General features: G+C 38.4%; 2 protein-coding genes across 3 annotated transcripts; one reads left to right on the forward strand and one right to left on the reverse strand.

Annotated features, from left to right (window-relative positions):
- Positions 1-1,214: 1,214 nt before the first annotated feature.
- LOC139148347 (acyl-coenzyme A thioesterase 8-like) lies at positions 1,215-8,347 on the reverse strand. The gene is made up of 6 exons (XM_070719745.1): positions 8,190-8,347; positions 5,649-5,791; positions 4,135-4,360; positions 3,078-3,253; positions 2,510-2,698; positions 1,215-1,724 (listed from the first exon to the last, which is right to left on the reverse strand). The coding sequence occupies exons 1-6, from the start codon at positions 8,270-8,272 to the stop codon at positions 1,609-1,611; spliced, it is 933 nt and encodes a 310-aa protein (XP_070575846.1). The 5' UTR covers positions 8,273-8,347; the 3' UTR covers positions 1,215-1,608.
- LOC139148346 (MTOR-associated protein MEAK7-like) lies at positions 6,742-15,362 on the forward strand. 2 transcript variants are annotated; one of them, XM_070719744.1, is made up of 10 exons: positions 6,742-6,906; positions 8,470-8,631; positions 9,286-9,510; positions 9,804-9,939; positions 10,511-10,561; positions 10,957-11,084; positions 11,604-11,949; positions 12,343-12,461; positions 12,714-12,887; positions 14,179-15,362. In XM_070719744.1, the coding sequence occupies exons 1-10, from the start codon at positions 6,862-6,864 to the stop codon at positions 14,326-14,328; spliced, it is 1,536 nt and encodes a 511-aa protein (XP_070575845.1). In that variant the 5' UTR covers positions 6,742-6,861; the 3' UTR covers positions 14,329-15,362. The 2 variants fall into 2 exon arrangements, with proteins under 2 accessions (XP_070575845.1, XP_070575844.1); XM_070719743.1 differs by lacking the exon at positions 6,742-6,906 and adding an exon at positions 8,042-8,144.
- Positions 15,363-15,541: the final 179 nt, after the last annotated feature.

The following is a 15,541-nucleotide window of genomic DNA, read 5'->3' on the forward strand; positions in this document are numbered from 1 at the left end:
TCCTCTCGCCTCGCTAGAAGAACTGTTAATATCTATATATTTCAAGTTTTGTGTTCAAGCCCCCAAAATCTACACATAAGATTAGATAGACAAACTTTACGTTTGCTCATTTTCAACATGCCAAGTAGCTAAATTCTAAATTCTACTATCAGAGTTATTTTTTTTTTGCGTGTTGTTCGTGTTCATTTTTTTTCGATGAATGTTGGAGATAGTACTGCAGTAGTAGCACATAGTTGACTTTGTTATAATACAGCAGCGTCCTCACTGCGAATGTGACGCACGACAAAAACGAATCAGGATCTTACCCCTTCCCCTAAACTATTAAAGGAAGTACGTTTCTAGTGTGTCAGCGATTTCGTGATCGACGGCCCCTTAGGGACGTTAAGTTGCCAGGTTACGGTCATTCAGCGGGTTCATCGCCGGTCATCGACCTTAGTGAGTTCGCTACAATTAAACGGTGCTCATGCATATCGCGGGCCACATCGGCTAGGGGTCTAAACAAATTCGAGGAATATCTTCTAGTCATTTTCCATATTCTATTGTATGTGAAGGTTTTCCTATAGCATGGAGACATTTCCTTCGCATATTTGTGTTTTAAGGGGGGATGACAAGTCGGCCCACGTTTAGTTTATTTGTCGTCAAAGAGTGACCCGTTTGGGTAGCACATACCTATACAGCTCTCTATGGGAGTACGCCGGGGTAAAAGCAACAGTATTATAACTCTAGACAATTTTTTCCAATATAGGTGTTCTATGTATTAGTATTTGTATTATTTATTGATAACATTGCGACTGTCGAATCAACACATAGACTCGCTATAGTCAGCAACTACAGTTTCTTGGTCTACTTCCTACAGCTTTTTGTTATTGTGTGACGTGCATCCTTATTGTTGACAATTACTATAAATTATAGGCCAGAACTGAATTTGATCAACACCACTAATAATGCACGGCACATGTATGGTCAATGTTGACGTGCTTAGTAGTGGATATTTCAACACACAGTGGAAAATATTCCAAGCAACTGTTGCTGCCACTTACAACAAAAACTTGATTTCCAAATTGGAAAGAATTGATTCTAAGTAGAGCAGATAGAAAAGCAATCTTCAAGACCACCTAAATGGTAGTCCACCACTATGGGAAATAAATTAGCGGCCAGTGCAGGATTTTTTTAAATGGCAGATCTGCCTCGAAATTTCAAAAACAAACACAATGTTGATGATAAATTAATATAAGTTTATTGATAATACAGAAACTCTTATTTTAACACAAAATAGGAAATTGTTTGATGACGAAATTAGACTGCCCCCCCCAGTCGCTTGGTATGTCTTGTCAGAGCAGTTACTGTCTGGCCAAGCAAGGCAACTTGAGGGGACAAGGCGTTCACCCCACGCATCAGCCTACCACCTAGTCTGATTGTCTGCTAAAGTTCATTCCTTCAATCATCTCTCTCTCTCTCTCTCTCTCTCTCTCTCTCTCTCTCTCTCTCTCTCTCTCCCCCCCCCCGAAGAACATATGAATCCTGCATTTGACATAAAGTGAAAATCCATCATTATACCCTCCGGATTTTTTTTGACCTTGTGACCGAAAATCTCATTCATGGTTTTCTTTAAAGTTTACTGGTTGCTTTACGCTCAGCCCTGAGAACGCTCTCTTGTGCAATTGAGACGGCCAATGTTCCATCCCGTCTCCATAATCTGCCTAAATTGAAACCACGCCCTCCTCCTACAAAGAAATAGAACAAAACGATTTCGTTCACATATATACGGATACAATAAATATAACCTTTTGTGAACAAAAATTGGGGAGTGACTTGCAGATAACTTCGCAGGAAATATGCGGCAGTGACAAATTTCTGAAAACGTTTGCAGTTAGCGGTGAACCTATACGATAAACCAAAATGTTGTTATTTTAAGCTCAAACTTAGTCATTAACGAGTACATTCAGATACCTGTGCGTAAATTGAACACCGTTTACAGAGTGTACTATCAGGTGCATGTTCACGCGATCCGAACTCCTTTAATGTAGAAGTTTTTCAAAGTATTTTACTGCGACAGAAAATACATCGGTTTGAGCAGCCCACTGTCATGTTGCTGATAGTCGTTTTATTCGCTTTGATTCCGAAGTATCTCGTTAAACGAAGGCATTTCTATGAATTCCCAATACGTCTGCAAAGCCGGGAATGTTCTCTATGTCAACGGTATGCCGGAAATATAAAATTATGCCTTCCAAAAGATCAACGATAGTTTCGTTGAAAGCTCATTCATACCATGATTTTAGTGTAAAATCATCAAACTCCCTCCACATAACAGTACACTGGTGGCGCCTGCCATTATAATAACTGATACACATCACCTCAAGCCGTATTAAACTTCAAACGGCTCGGCTCGGCCAGCTGAGCTCAAATTGCCTCTATTTGGTTGCAGTGTGCTCGGCGTGTCATTTGAAAAAAGATATAAATATGTATAAATTATTGTCTGATACGAAAAAGAAGTATGATTTAAACCTACCTGAGCGCGGACTTTCGAAGTCATAGAGCATCCACTCGTCACACCTGAATGGTGCGTGAAACCAAATGGAGTGATCTAAGGATGTTATCATACCAAGTTCTATCTTAGGTCGAGCCAGGCGTGACGTCATTGCAAACGTCATGTCAGAGCAGTAGGCTGCTAAACAGCGATTCAAATGCTCGTCTTCTCCTGCAATGAGGGGTGTCGCAATGTTAGAATTTGTCAAATTTTTAAAATTTTTAATTGTATATCACTGAAATCGTTCTGTTATTCGTTTCAGTTGATGTTCTATTAATCAGCCTATTTAGGATTTACAGATTGGTCTTCAAAAGAAACACTGCACAATATTCCTTTCATTGCAAACAATATCCTTCGCTCTGCATACACGTTTCCCTTCTGTCTCCTACAGACATGCAGTTGTGCACCAGTTTTGGTAATGCATTTATCTGATGTCCTTCGTTGACGTTACAGCTCGCAATAATTCTACCACTTCATTGCTCATAGTTCGTCCTTCGTCAACGGACAAAATACTGCAAAGTGCACTCAGGTATTTCATTAAAAATCCTACCGATGTCCCCGATCGCTTTCATCCACACCATTCTCTTTGGTTCATCTGTGTCCTGTAGATATTTATGTAACATTATAAACGGCAGGGACAGTTTGGGGTCGATCGGTTTCATCTCAATGGGAACCTCTACCGCTCTTCTTTCACGAACGTATTCTTGCAAAGTATCTGAAAACTGACTGTTGATACAAAGAAATTTCGTACAAGTTATCATTTCACAAAAACATTCTTATTCGAAAATCAAGCGACAGTTATTCGAGTGATACGTAAAACGCATCATGTACATGCTGTTTCTGTTATGTTTTCAAGATAACGCTATGGCAAACACATTCGTCACATACTGATTTAGAACCAAAGGATTACTTTAAGGGAAACAGTCGTCGGAACTGCGCGTGTGCGAGTTTCTTGTTTACAAACAATGTATTTCGTGCACGATATCTAGATGCACATCATCATCATAGCTGTCCCCGGTATTGGACCCTACGACCTTTTAGCACAGTTCCGACGACTGTATCCCTTTAACGTATTCGACATATTCAAATACTAACAGCAGACTTCACAGCACTTCATACACACAGTACAGACGCAGAGAAATAGTTTCCACCTAGTCGGTGCAAACAGAAATGGCAAGATCAATTTGAATAACACGTTTTAGTCACCGGCATTCCGTAAATAGATTCAACAATCAATGCGCCTCGGGAACAGATGTCCAGACTCTCAAACTTTTCAACTATTCTTTTGGCCTACATCTTGTGGGGGCTTATCTTGAAGTTTACGCAGTAGGCCTTACTAAAGTTTTCACTGGCTTAGTTTAGTGAAACTCGAGAATTTTATTTTCCACATGTAGATAACACAGGGATATTGCGGCTCTTTTGAATTTCAAATATCGGTAAATATCGGGTAAAAATTTGCACTTCGATCCCTGATTTTTATTCTTGATTTGAGAGAAATTGGTTGAAAGTTTGCTCAAGGAAAGTTTGAACAAAAGTTTTTAAGTTTTTCATTTTTAAGGCGCGAACTACCTTAATATTAGTTAAAGGCTTTATGAAATCAGCCTTACTCCATGTGTTTGTCTGTAAATTCCCAAGTATTTAGTAACTGTTCAGGTGGTGGTACCACTGGCATGGTGTACTGGTGTTTAAACTCAGAATATTCTTCTCTGTTGAATGAAGCTTGCATCGTCAGAATTGCATTACCCTGTTGTACAGCACTGATAGATCGAGTAGCATAACTTCTACCATCTCGTAGTCTCTCAACTCGATAAAGTATCGGACGAGAGTTCTGACCTGTAATCAAAATGAACTTTAATGTCGAGGTTTTTCACAATAGAAACTTTTGTTGACAGTTCTGATAATCAATTGATGATGGAAATGGGGAGGGTTAAAATACCGTCTCAGCACCAACTTCTTCATACCCGACAACTTTATCGTATGACGATGTATACAGCCATAGAATTTCGCTGCCTTTCATCTATCTACCAACATATGACATGAAACTCATTTTGAGTAAGTGGTTGTTCATGAGGATTTCCATATGGTGTGAATGTGTATTGTCTCCTATAGGGAGTGTTATCGAGATAAGTGATAGAAAGGTTTTATTCATTGAACAGTGACGGGGTATATCATATCATTATGAACATGATTGGAAGTAATTTTGGATAATTGGATATCTTTCAAATTACTCAAAAGTGGTAGGTGCCATATATGGTTGAATGTTGCAGTATTACAAATTACTCAACAAAACAAGTGTGTAACTATAAAAGAAAAGCAGATGAGCTTACATTTGCAGATTAAACGGACATTAATTCACCATCCAATTATCCCAAATTGGTTCCAATCGTGTTATGATATTTAGTGTTTAATTGAGGATCGGCTTATGACCAGTTTCGTGAAACTGCCCTGAGTACATTATAATCTGAACACAGCCCTGCCAGACATTCTCTGTGAAATTCACAATTTACATAGTTTATTCACGTTTTTCGATTATTCGAAATTTTATAAAACTGTCAATTTCCTATTTTTCCTCTCCTATTTAACTACTATGGACAAGCTGGTTATATGAAAATTCCGACCTGTATTTCCCTGTTAATTAATCGTGTCCGTTCACTTCATGTATGATGTGATTCTTACTTTGAAATAAAAGTTAATCGTTTTTGTTGAAGTCAATACGTAATGAATATAGTACTTTAACTGGAACGTGAACTATTAACAACTACAATTTACTTGTGATCTACCACCCCAATCTCCTCCAATTTAACTTCACATGACCATGGAGCAAGCTATGGCCCATATATTGAGACATAGTTAAATGATGCCGGAAAAGGACCCCTGCTGAATGTAGAATAGGCATGTTTCATACTAAAAGACATTTCGCCAATTTTAAGTAAATATTCGAAAAGCAGTTTTCATGTTAACATTTGAATATTGTAAGATTGTGATTGGCCTGGTCGGTCTTCCTGAACGCGATCATAAGCTTACAAATCACAATTCACGTTGTCAAACAAAATCACAAATATCAGCGATATTTGATACATAGATTAGTCTAGGTGATTTGCATAGAACAGCTGAATCTCACCTGGCTTAATAAAATACGCATGCAATGAATGTGCGTGTAGTCCTGGATCAACCGTTTTGCCGGCAGCCACCAAAGCTTGGCCTATGACCTGACCTCCGAACAACCGCTGTGGGTTCAACAACGGTCTCCAGTGGTTACTGCTCCTGATTTCATTGAAAAAAAAAGTCAGTTACAAGATACAGTGGGATCAAGCGCATGCAAAGATACTAGTGTATCGATAGCCGGTGATGATGATGATGATGATGATGATGATGATGATGATGATGATGATGATGAGGATGATGATGATGATGACGATGACGATTATGATGGTGGTGGTGGTTATGGTGGTGGTGGTAGCTGTGGCAGTGATGGCGGTGGCAGTAGTGGTACGAGCGATGGTGGTGGGGGTGGTGATAATGAAGGAAAATAATCACTTCTTGTAATCTCTTACAGAACTTCAATTTGATTGAAAGACAAAACTTTATTTCAAATGGCAAAGAAAAAAACAAGAAATCACGGAAAACAGATATTATTTTCACTTCTAAGATGTTAATGCGCCTCGGGGACTGATATTTGGACTCTGAAACTTTTATAATATTCTTGATTTTGAAAGAGAATATTTGAAAGTTTGTTTGAGGAAAGTTTGAGTAAAAGTAGTCTTTCATTTCCGAGGCGCAAACTACTGTAAGTTTGGTCGCTGGCAATTTATTCTAGATAAAGTAACATTTAGAGTTGTTCGAAAAACTTATATTCCGGAAACATACGAGTCATATGAAAAGTTAAATGATATCATTTCGAATTTTAGATAATACGGATTTGTCTTTCCTGATATCTTCTTCGATGTCTGCAAGTCTTTCGGAACACCAACACTATCCTACTTACAACATACAATTGCAGCGCGCTGACAGGGACAGAAAATCCGTCCTTAACGCTGTGAAAAACTTTCGTTATATCTGAACACAATAGCATTCAAGTTTCTTTCACTTTTACACCCGTTAAGTTAACCGAGTTAAGATATAGCAACAAACAAACAGTACTCGGGACTCTCTTAATGTTAAAGGTCACGTGAGGTAATTTAACCTGATAAATGCACTGACTGTATATGTGACCAAAGTTCGTTCACACTTATCTACCTACCACTTACAAGTTGCGTGCAGTATGTTAAGAGTGTAGCCACTCAAAGCTTCTCTCACAGCCTTGTAATAATATTCTATGATCTGTATTAATTACCATGGGACGAAAATGGATGACATATCTTACTTGCGGTCTTGCCAGGGTAAGTATGTTTTCACTTTTTGCCTAAACATTGCGATTCTTAAATTTAAAAGACGGAAATTTTTCTCTGCTACATTATTACTGATGAACTATACCACACTGGCGTACATTCCCACCGTCTAGCACTCTATAATTTATTCAAAATCGGTTTAGTTTCAAATTCTAGCGATATATAAATCTAAAAAAATGTTTCTTCTCGCGACGTGTGTAGTTTGCCGTATTCAGTCTGTGTGATTCCGTGTCCTCGTAATTCACATCAATCAAATTCATTAAAAACATCGAACAGTCTAAAACTTCGGTGTTCCATTTTTTATCGGGTCTAGGTAGTTAAATTTAAACTAATACTACAAATTAGTCATGCTTTCGGGAAAACAAATTAAACTGGATTTGATGCACTGTTTTTCTTTATTGAAAATTTGGGCTGAATTTAAAGTTTCTGAATAAGTTTGGAGTAAAATTAATCAAGGAAAAGATGGAGAAGATTAAACATGATGATGATTTTTTACAATTAAACAAAAAGTTCCCAAGGTCTGCATATGCTAAGCCAATGGCCTTTTTTTAAGTTGGAATAAGTGTTTAGTGAAAGTCTTAGAAATTTTACGCAAAATCATAAGCCAGGTTAGTAAATTTGATGACCGCATCTCGTCGAATCTGACATTTGATTTACTATTGCTGTCTATTTTTATGTGCTATCAAGTAATAGGTTACTTATAAGATGTTGGCCCGAGAATGTCACGTTATCTCTGGCAGACATGTTAGTTAGATCCCGTGTGGTTACTGATGGTTTTACTGTGAACTGTAACCATTCATTCACAAAAAGAACACATTGTTTAATAGAAGACACTCATGATGGAATGGTTTATATACGAAAATATCATTCAAGGACTTGTTTAAAAGAGGGGTCTTCTTCCTCATCTGCTCGGGCGAGATTCGGACTTCAAGGTCGTTTAAAGTTTACGCTATTCAATGGCATCAACAGGTGTCGGTGAAAATTGTCCGTATGCTATCCTATGTCCTCCTAACAAACCCTTCACCAATCATAACCAGATGGTACTATTTGTGTCATGGTGCCCGTGTCGAGAGACTGCGATCTGCGTGTGCAATGTGCGACGGAGTTCATGATGCAGGTACAGGTTTAAATGGAGCGTGCTGCAACTGCGCATGTGTCAAGAAGCGACACCGTCACCCGTCTTTGAACTGTGGAATCAAATGCACGGGTTGACTAAATTTCTTACAAAGGTAATAAAGAACGAAAAAGGGGTGACGAAACGTCATTTTCACTACCTGTATAGATTCACATCCAATTCTTCTAAATTCAGAACAGTGTCCACCAAAATATTACGCAAACTGTAGTTTTTACGGTTCATGGTTGGTACTTCTCATGCCGTTGTCGTCGACACTCGGCCCAGTATTTGAGTCAATGACCTATGGACCTGGCAGGGGCGTTCCAGGTTGCACCGCACTTTGCACGAAGTTACGCAATATGAAATTGTTCAACTTTGCTACCGTTGTTGTTTTCTTACAACTGTATTTTTCTTTATTCGTAAATGTTGTTTTTTCTCAGGGCAAACAGCGTGCAAGGACCGATGAGTATGAAAAGTGTTATGAATTATTCACCAATGAAGAACGAAAAGAAATTCATCGTGTTTTTAGCAGCATCACAGCCACTGAAGACCCCAAAGGTCACCAACAAATAACGCAGTCTTTTAGTCTGCAGAGTCTTCAGGTATGCGTGTAATTTCAGATTTTTAATTTGGTGATGGTGAACAAAACTGTGATTATATCTTCACGATTTGTTTGTTTTGAAAATGTGTTGTCGAATTACCCTTACAAATACCATACACACAAACTATGTTTCTATGGTAACCAACAAGTTTTTGAGAAAAACACCATGGAGGTAATAGGCTACCTCCATGAAAACACGTAGCCGGTGGAAATTTCTATTCGTCTCAGTCCGTCTACCAGTTTTAACACACAGTATTTCAGGCACTATTTGTCTAGGAATTATGATCAGTAAATGTCATATATTAAACTTTTTTTTCCGATGAGTATGAAAAATGTTTGTATTATACTTTTTTTTCATTATACAGGCCTCACCTGTGTCGCGTGTGTGTCAACCAATACAGTATAATATTTCAAAGAAAACATTCCATATTTGTTTATTGCCCTCCCTAATCCACTTCATTTATTCTACAGATCACCATGGGGGGGGGGGGGGACTTATCGCCCTGACCAAATAACTCGTTAGCAGCTCATATAGTAAAAAACGGAAATGAGGGCTTTGCATTGCTTTATTCAAATATATGAAGATAAGATCACTCCTGGCTTTATTTCTCAAATATAGCGGAGTTTAATCCATTCTGCGTCCATTCTCTTTCAGGCTTATATCGGCCCCAAAGTTAGAGATGATGACATTATCAACAGACTATTCAATGAAATGTTGAAACCGAGTGAGGTCGGAAAGAAAGGCGTGACCGTGACCTTGGAACACTTTACCATCACCATGGCACACATCATGAAAGGCACATTGGAACAACAAGCTCAGATTATTCTGAAACTAGCAAGTGATGAGAAAGAAGGTGTTTCTGCTAGAGATCTGTACGTGGTATGTATGTCACAGCCAATCAGAATAGGGGATTAGATGATGACGTCACGGGCAGAGATTGTTTATATTTACAACACTACGGTGTCACGTGTCTTCTAACAGAGAATTTGAAAAAAAACATCATTGGACTTGAACTAAACTTCACCCTTGCTTGCTTTTATAAAATCACCTTAGTTTTTTTTCACATTCATTGATTATTTTAAATTCGACTTGCCTAGTAGATGATTTTGAAAGTCACCTTTGCTATGTCAGCGTGATTCTTTTTTACTTTTCTTTTTTCTTTTTCTTTTTAGTTTGTGAGTGATATCCTTCACTACGTTCAGAAGGAGATGCAGCCAATTATTGAAGCCAAACACTGGGAGTTGCCGTCATCCGATGAAGCTGACAGGAGACTTGCTAAGTATTTACTGAGAGATCTATTCTGGAAAGGTAACTTCGTAATTCTATTTTGCTAAGCAGTTTTTGTTAATGATATCATTGTCTTCACGTGTGTAAGCACACTGCGATTTTTCTCCTCTCCAATGAATAAATAAAAAAAATTCTTCTATACATCCTGTAACGTTACACCCCCCTGTACAACAATGTCCCCTACTAACCTGCTTTTATACGACGACACGGGCACTTCTCTGAGTCCCCGAGACCACTGTGGGCCCGTACTGTGTACTCTTTCGGCCAAAATCTAGTGGTCAGTTGGACATGTGGGAAGAAAGAAAAAATACGAAGCAAGTATTAGTACCTGACGAATAGTCTACAATGTTAGGCCTGTGACGATGTCATTAACTGCCATTGGTCTCCTTGGGTCACGTGGTTACGTAATTAAACTTTACTGTTAACATCTGAATCGTATGGCATAAAAAGTACAAATCACTTTTCGAACGGGAGATGTGCACAGTTCCCCATACAAATAAAGTATAAGCTGTCTATCGTCGTGCTAATTTTTTTGGAAACATTAAATGCAACTTTAAAAAGTTTATCATGTTTTCTTTGTCCATGAACACAGATGAGCAACAGCCTATCGGTGCCGAAGAGCTTGCAAGAAGAGGAAGTCTCGGTGAGGTCACCAGTTTATTTCACAGCGTCATACACGGCGTGATAAGACACTGACAGACAGACAGACAGACAGACACAAATATATAAATTTTAAGAAGTACATATATTGTTACGTGAATATTCCCTCTCTCCGTCTGTCTTTTTTTCCTGTCTGTCTGTCTGTCTCTGTCTGTCTGTCTCTGTCTTCCCCCCTCCCTCTCTCCCTCCCTCCCTCTCTGCTGGCGTTATATAACGCCAGCAGTTGTAATCAGTCAGACACTTTTTCGTTCGATGTAAATTATCACACGACAAATGTTTGCTTTCCAACTCATCAACATTGAAGACCAGCGGAAGACAAGCTCAGTACAGCTATGCATAGATGTAAAAGTTTGACCCAAACATCTTTTTCTCTTTCAGCTAGTTTGCATATTCCAAATAAGCAATACGGAGAGTATGATATTGTTGGTTGGTTGACGAACACGCCACGTTTTGCACAAGTGGTGGCTGAAGTGTTCAGATACGCCTTGGATATACACCAAGACAAGGTAACAAATAAACAAACAAAGAGACAAACAAACAAACAAACAAACAAACTTCATCTTTCATTGATGAGATTCTTACATACCTAACCAAATTACGTCGTTATTATTTGCTTGTTTTGTTATTTAATCCATTTATTGATTTACTGATACATTTGTTACCGGTAAATGCAAATCGGCTTCCAGGTAGTATTACCTGGAAGCAGTTTGCAATTACAAGCGTTTATGCAGTCCGGTAAATGTTCGTGGCCATAGCAGTCACTTGCGGATGAATTTGGATTTCCTGCGAGAAAGACTCTAGGACCTCCAAGAGATCAGAATTATGCACCTTATATACCGCTTGCACTTGTCAGCCTTAGGGCTGTTCAGTAAACTTTTACAAATAATTTTCGGAATATCCTTGTAGAGCGATCAAGCTAAAAGAAGACAATGTGAGCCCCTGCAAACTGAGTGCCCTGCCCACATTGGAATGCGATCACCCAGAGGTAACGTTGTGTTTCCGTGTTTTCGTCCCCTGACATGCAGGCAGCTGAAGCTAGGGGTGGTGCTGATCGTGGCAAGGATGTAGGTACAACATACAAGGAGTTGACATCAATGGTACCTAAATGCATGGATGTCACATTCAGTTGGAGTAAACTGAAAACCGCCCTCGATACACCCTCTATATTATTCATCAACAAACTGTTGCCAAGGCGACTGCAGTCTGAGTGGAGGTTGCTCTTCTCAAATCGGCTTCACGGAGAGAGTTTCAACACGATGGCACAGAATATCATGAATGAGGGCCCATCTCTCTTGATCGTCAAGGACCACGATGGACACGTCTTCGGAGGATTCGCTGCCGACTCTTGGGAACCCAACGCACGATTTTACGGTGGGAATATATTCAATAATATCGTAGCCATGTATCTTTTACTTCAGGCTGTATTCATCTTTGATTTTGATTTTTTACAGTCAGAAAGGAAACTAAATGTTGACCACAATGGTAGTATTTACAGCACTACTGAGCAATGTTTATCACAGCTACTGGGACTATATTTTATCTCACATTAAATATTACCAGAGACTGTCTTGTGGATACAGTAAAGAAAGTGAACACTTTGAATTCATTTGCATATACCACCCTACCTCACCTGTTTACTCCTAAAATAAGCTTACATTAAGTTTATTCACATGGTAAAATAAGGAGACAAACAAACAAACAAACAAATAAACACAGACACATTTAGTTCTCAGGGAGATCAGTGTTCATCACATTTCGTTGCAGGTTCGGCAAGGAGTTTCCTGTTCTCACTGGCACCAGTGATGGAGATTTACGAATCTTCGGGAGAAAACGACCGCTACCAGTATTTCAACCTAAAGACGACTACACTCCCCAGTGGTCTGGTGAGTGTGCAGTTATAGCCAATGTAGTGTAGTTTGTAAAAAAATGCAAGTATTTCGCCAGGATCCAACTCTGTACTTTAGGTAATCTCATAAACTACTGTAAGGATCCTGTTTACACAGTCAAGAAAAAATAAGGTAAATATTACATACTAAGTGAAGTGTGTATATAAATCGAATAAAAATATCAAATATAATGACGCAATTGTAGTTCATGTACATTTAAAAATACGCAATTCTTTGTTCAAATTTTAGGGTTTCGGCGGCCATTTTGAATACTTTGGCCTGTGGATAGACGGTAGTTTTGGCAAAGGTCACTGCTTACCGTCAACAACTTACAATAACGAGCAGATGTCTTACGATGAGCAGTTCAAAATCGACACTTTGGAGGTTTGGGGAGTTGGACCAGTTCAGTCCATCCCAGATGAGGTTGGTAAAAATTAAATTATTAGCATTTCGTGGATATGATTTGTGTTGTAATTTGACAAAGGTGAATGTCCGGATATCGATGAAAATAATCTATTTACCCCGTGGCATTCCTGACACTGCCATAGCAACCATAAGGACAGACGATAGAAAAGAGATAGCATAGATGGAAGGTAGACACTTTTAACATTTGCAGAATCCGGCTAGTTTGATCACTAGGATAGTGTACCATTGGATCATCAATTTACCAAGATGCATCTTGATTCTGGATGTGGTACGCTGCTGTAGGAAGTTTACGAAATTTCCCATTTTCATGAGGGAATGAAGTGGATAAACACTCAAACGGGAGGAGAAGGGCTGTGCAATGTGGATTTGAGAATGAATCAGAAAGAATGAAAACACTACTTTGCATAAAAGAAAAAAAATGTAGATTCTAGAGTTTCATGAATGAGAGAAAAAAGACTATTACATAAAATTAACAGTACTTTTATTACACAACTCAATATTAAAAATATTAAATCTTTCTGTTCATAAGGACACGCTGGCTTAGACAGTAGGATCTATAGCGACCATACCGTCATAGTCCTATCATCCACATGCATCTGCGCGATTCCTTCACAAAACAAATAGAGAGAATGGTGGGAAAACATATACGTATTTCAGTGGATATCATGAAAATAGCGAGCAAAAAGGAAATTTGATCTATGAACCGGGTGAAAGGCATACTCTGCAAGATTTTGAATGAAATATGCACACAAAGCACCGATATTAAAGGGACAGTAAACGTAACGTTCCATGATATTTTTAATGTTCTTGTTTTAAATGTCAACTAGTTTTGTTATTCTCCTTCCCAAAGCATGTAGAGATGCACAGTGTTAAGCTTGTAAACTCAGCCTGTTCATGTACAGACTGAAAGTTATTCTTTGTCCAGTTGAATTTTTATTCGGAACTAAACTTTAATATGTAAACAATAATAGTAGCAGTACCAAAGTAGGTGTTTCATCATGGCTTTTGGAAGTAGAACAGGAACCTAAAATTAACATTCAAAGCCAAAATAGTGAAAAAATCATCAAAAGTTAAAGCTACCGTCCCTTAAATAAACTAAACAGCACTTTAATCTTGGTAGTGCGAACATCTGGATTCATTTGGAGTTATCATGACGGGGTACGTACCTAACGTACATATAATGACACGACTCAAGAGAACATGCTGTTGTACGTTGATTGCCGACGTCTATATCTTTGTTTAACATTTATCATGAATAATGCTTTCACTTCTTTAATTTCAAATACAGTATGCTGACAGACCGAGAGTCGGGAGTGTGTTAGATTCTGATCCAGAGGGTTCGGCCATCTTGGAATTGACAGGCTCGTACAGGCACAGTGACGGATTTAGAGAAAACACACGGCACTCTCCAGGAGTCAAAGACCTTCCTATTCTGTAAGCCCTGATTGGATGAGTGGTGAATGACGTCAGTATTAAACAGCCAATCACTTGAAATCGCCATTAAAGTCGTGCAACCGATTGGCTGATATTCTCACAAGGAAGACATGCTTAAGAAACTTTGTCTACATTAGAGAGAACGAAATACTATATTTATTGTGTATATGTATATCTCATCATGTGCCCTTCTCTGACTTCAGACCATAAGAAAACTTATTTCATGTAATCATTTCGCAAATTTCTCCTTGTCTGTCGGTGTAAATATCTCATTTGTAGTATACTATTACTATGTTTATTTCCTGAAAATTAACAGTCGGAATGACAGACAAGTCATAAATCCGTTGACTAACTTGCTTAAAGTAGAATTAATATCCCTGGTCGCAAATCACTTAATTCAAGTGTTAGAATATGCTCGATTCAACTAAGCTAAAGATGATAGAGATGATACATACCAAGACTGCTGGAATTTTACCAGAGCAGTTGGTAATCTGTTTACGTTTTTTACACAAAAAAGATTAGACAGGGCAACGGAAAACATTGAATTTGGTGTGTTTTTGAAGATTTTCTCGAGTTCATAAGAAACTGGTGCTTAATTAGATATTTGGTATTTTAGATGGTCCTCTGTATTGAAACAGATTTGGTTTGAAAGGTAAACCACTAATCGGAGACTACGGTTCAGATATAAACACCACAAATCAATATTCAGATGATTGGGCCGCAATACAAATAGCTCAGATGAGCATGCTGTGCACGTTCCATCACACAGATGTATGAATATAAAGGCCTTGTGTCCGTACCTTAATCTTGTCTGTCGCAACTCTTCGAATTTGTATTTAGCGTTGTTCACAAAATGCTTTTCAACTTTTTGGTTCTTCCCCTGGAGACGATTGATCCGTAGACAAAAATACCGATGCAATTATGAAGCAGAAACAACCTCTGAAGGTGCATGTATGTCATCTATTTATGCCTGTGAAAAATCTCGTAATCATATATGTACATTTTAAGTCACAAATAAACTTCCTTGCTGTTAACCAATACGTCGATTTGCCTTGCTTGGTATTGCTTCGTGTTTTGACAGCATCGTATTGATACAGGACACAGTGCAGGACGTGATAAGTGTTTTCAAACATCGTTTATTTTTTATCGCTTCTGTCTGAAAAGGGTCAACATATCACAGTTTGGCTGTTCTAAGTTCTATCAGATATTTTCAGTTT

Source organism: Ptychodera flava, chromosome 13 (assembly GCF_041260155.1).
Source record: "Ptychodera flava strain L36383 chromosome 13, AS_Pfla_20210202, whole genome shotgun sequence".
In the NCBI taxonomy this organism is placed as follows: domain Eukaryota; kingdom Metazoa; phylum Hemichordata; class Enteropneusta; family Ptychoderidae; genus Ptychodera; species Ptychodera flava.

What these genes read in the sequence shown, in the direction of transcription:
- LOC139148347 (XM_070719745.1), bottom strand. Translation starts at nt 8,272, where the DNA reads ATGAACCGTAAAAACTACAGTTTGCGTAATATTTTGGTGGACACTGTT. An exon ending in TTGGATGTGAATCTATACAG is followed by an intron (nt 5,792 to 8,189) that starts GTAGTGAAAATG and finishes CAATGAAATCAG; the next exon opens with GAGCAGTAACCACTGGAGAC. An exon ending in CTTCGAAAGTCCGCGCTCAG is followed by an intron (nt 1,725 to 2,509) that starts GTAGGTTTAAAT and finishes ATTTCTTTGTAG; the next exon opens with GAGGAGGGCGTGGTTTCAAT.
- LOC139148346 (XM_070719743.1), top strand. Translation starts at nt 8,067, where the DNA reads ATGTGTCAAGAAGCGACACCGTCACCCGTCTTTGAACTGTGGAATCAA. An exon ending in CTGCTAGAGATCTGTACGTG is followed by an intron (nt 9,511 to 9,803) that starts GTATGTATGTCA and finishes TTTTCTTTTTAG; the next exon opens with TTTGTGAGTGATATCCTTCA. An exon ending in TTCAGTCCATCCCAGATGAG is followed by an intron (nt 12,888 to 14,178) that starts GTTGGTAAAAAT and finishes TTTCAAATACAG; the next exon opens with TATGCTGACAGACCGAGAGT.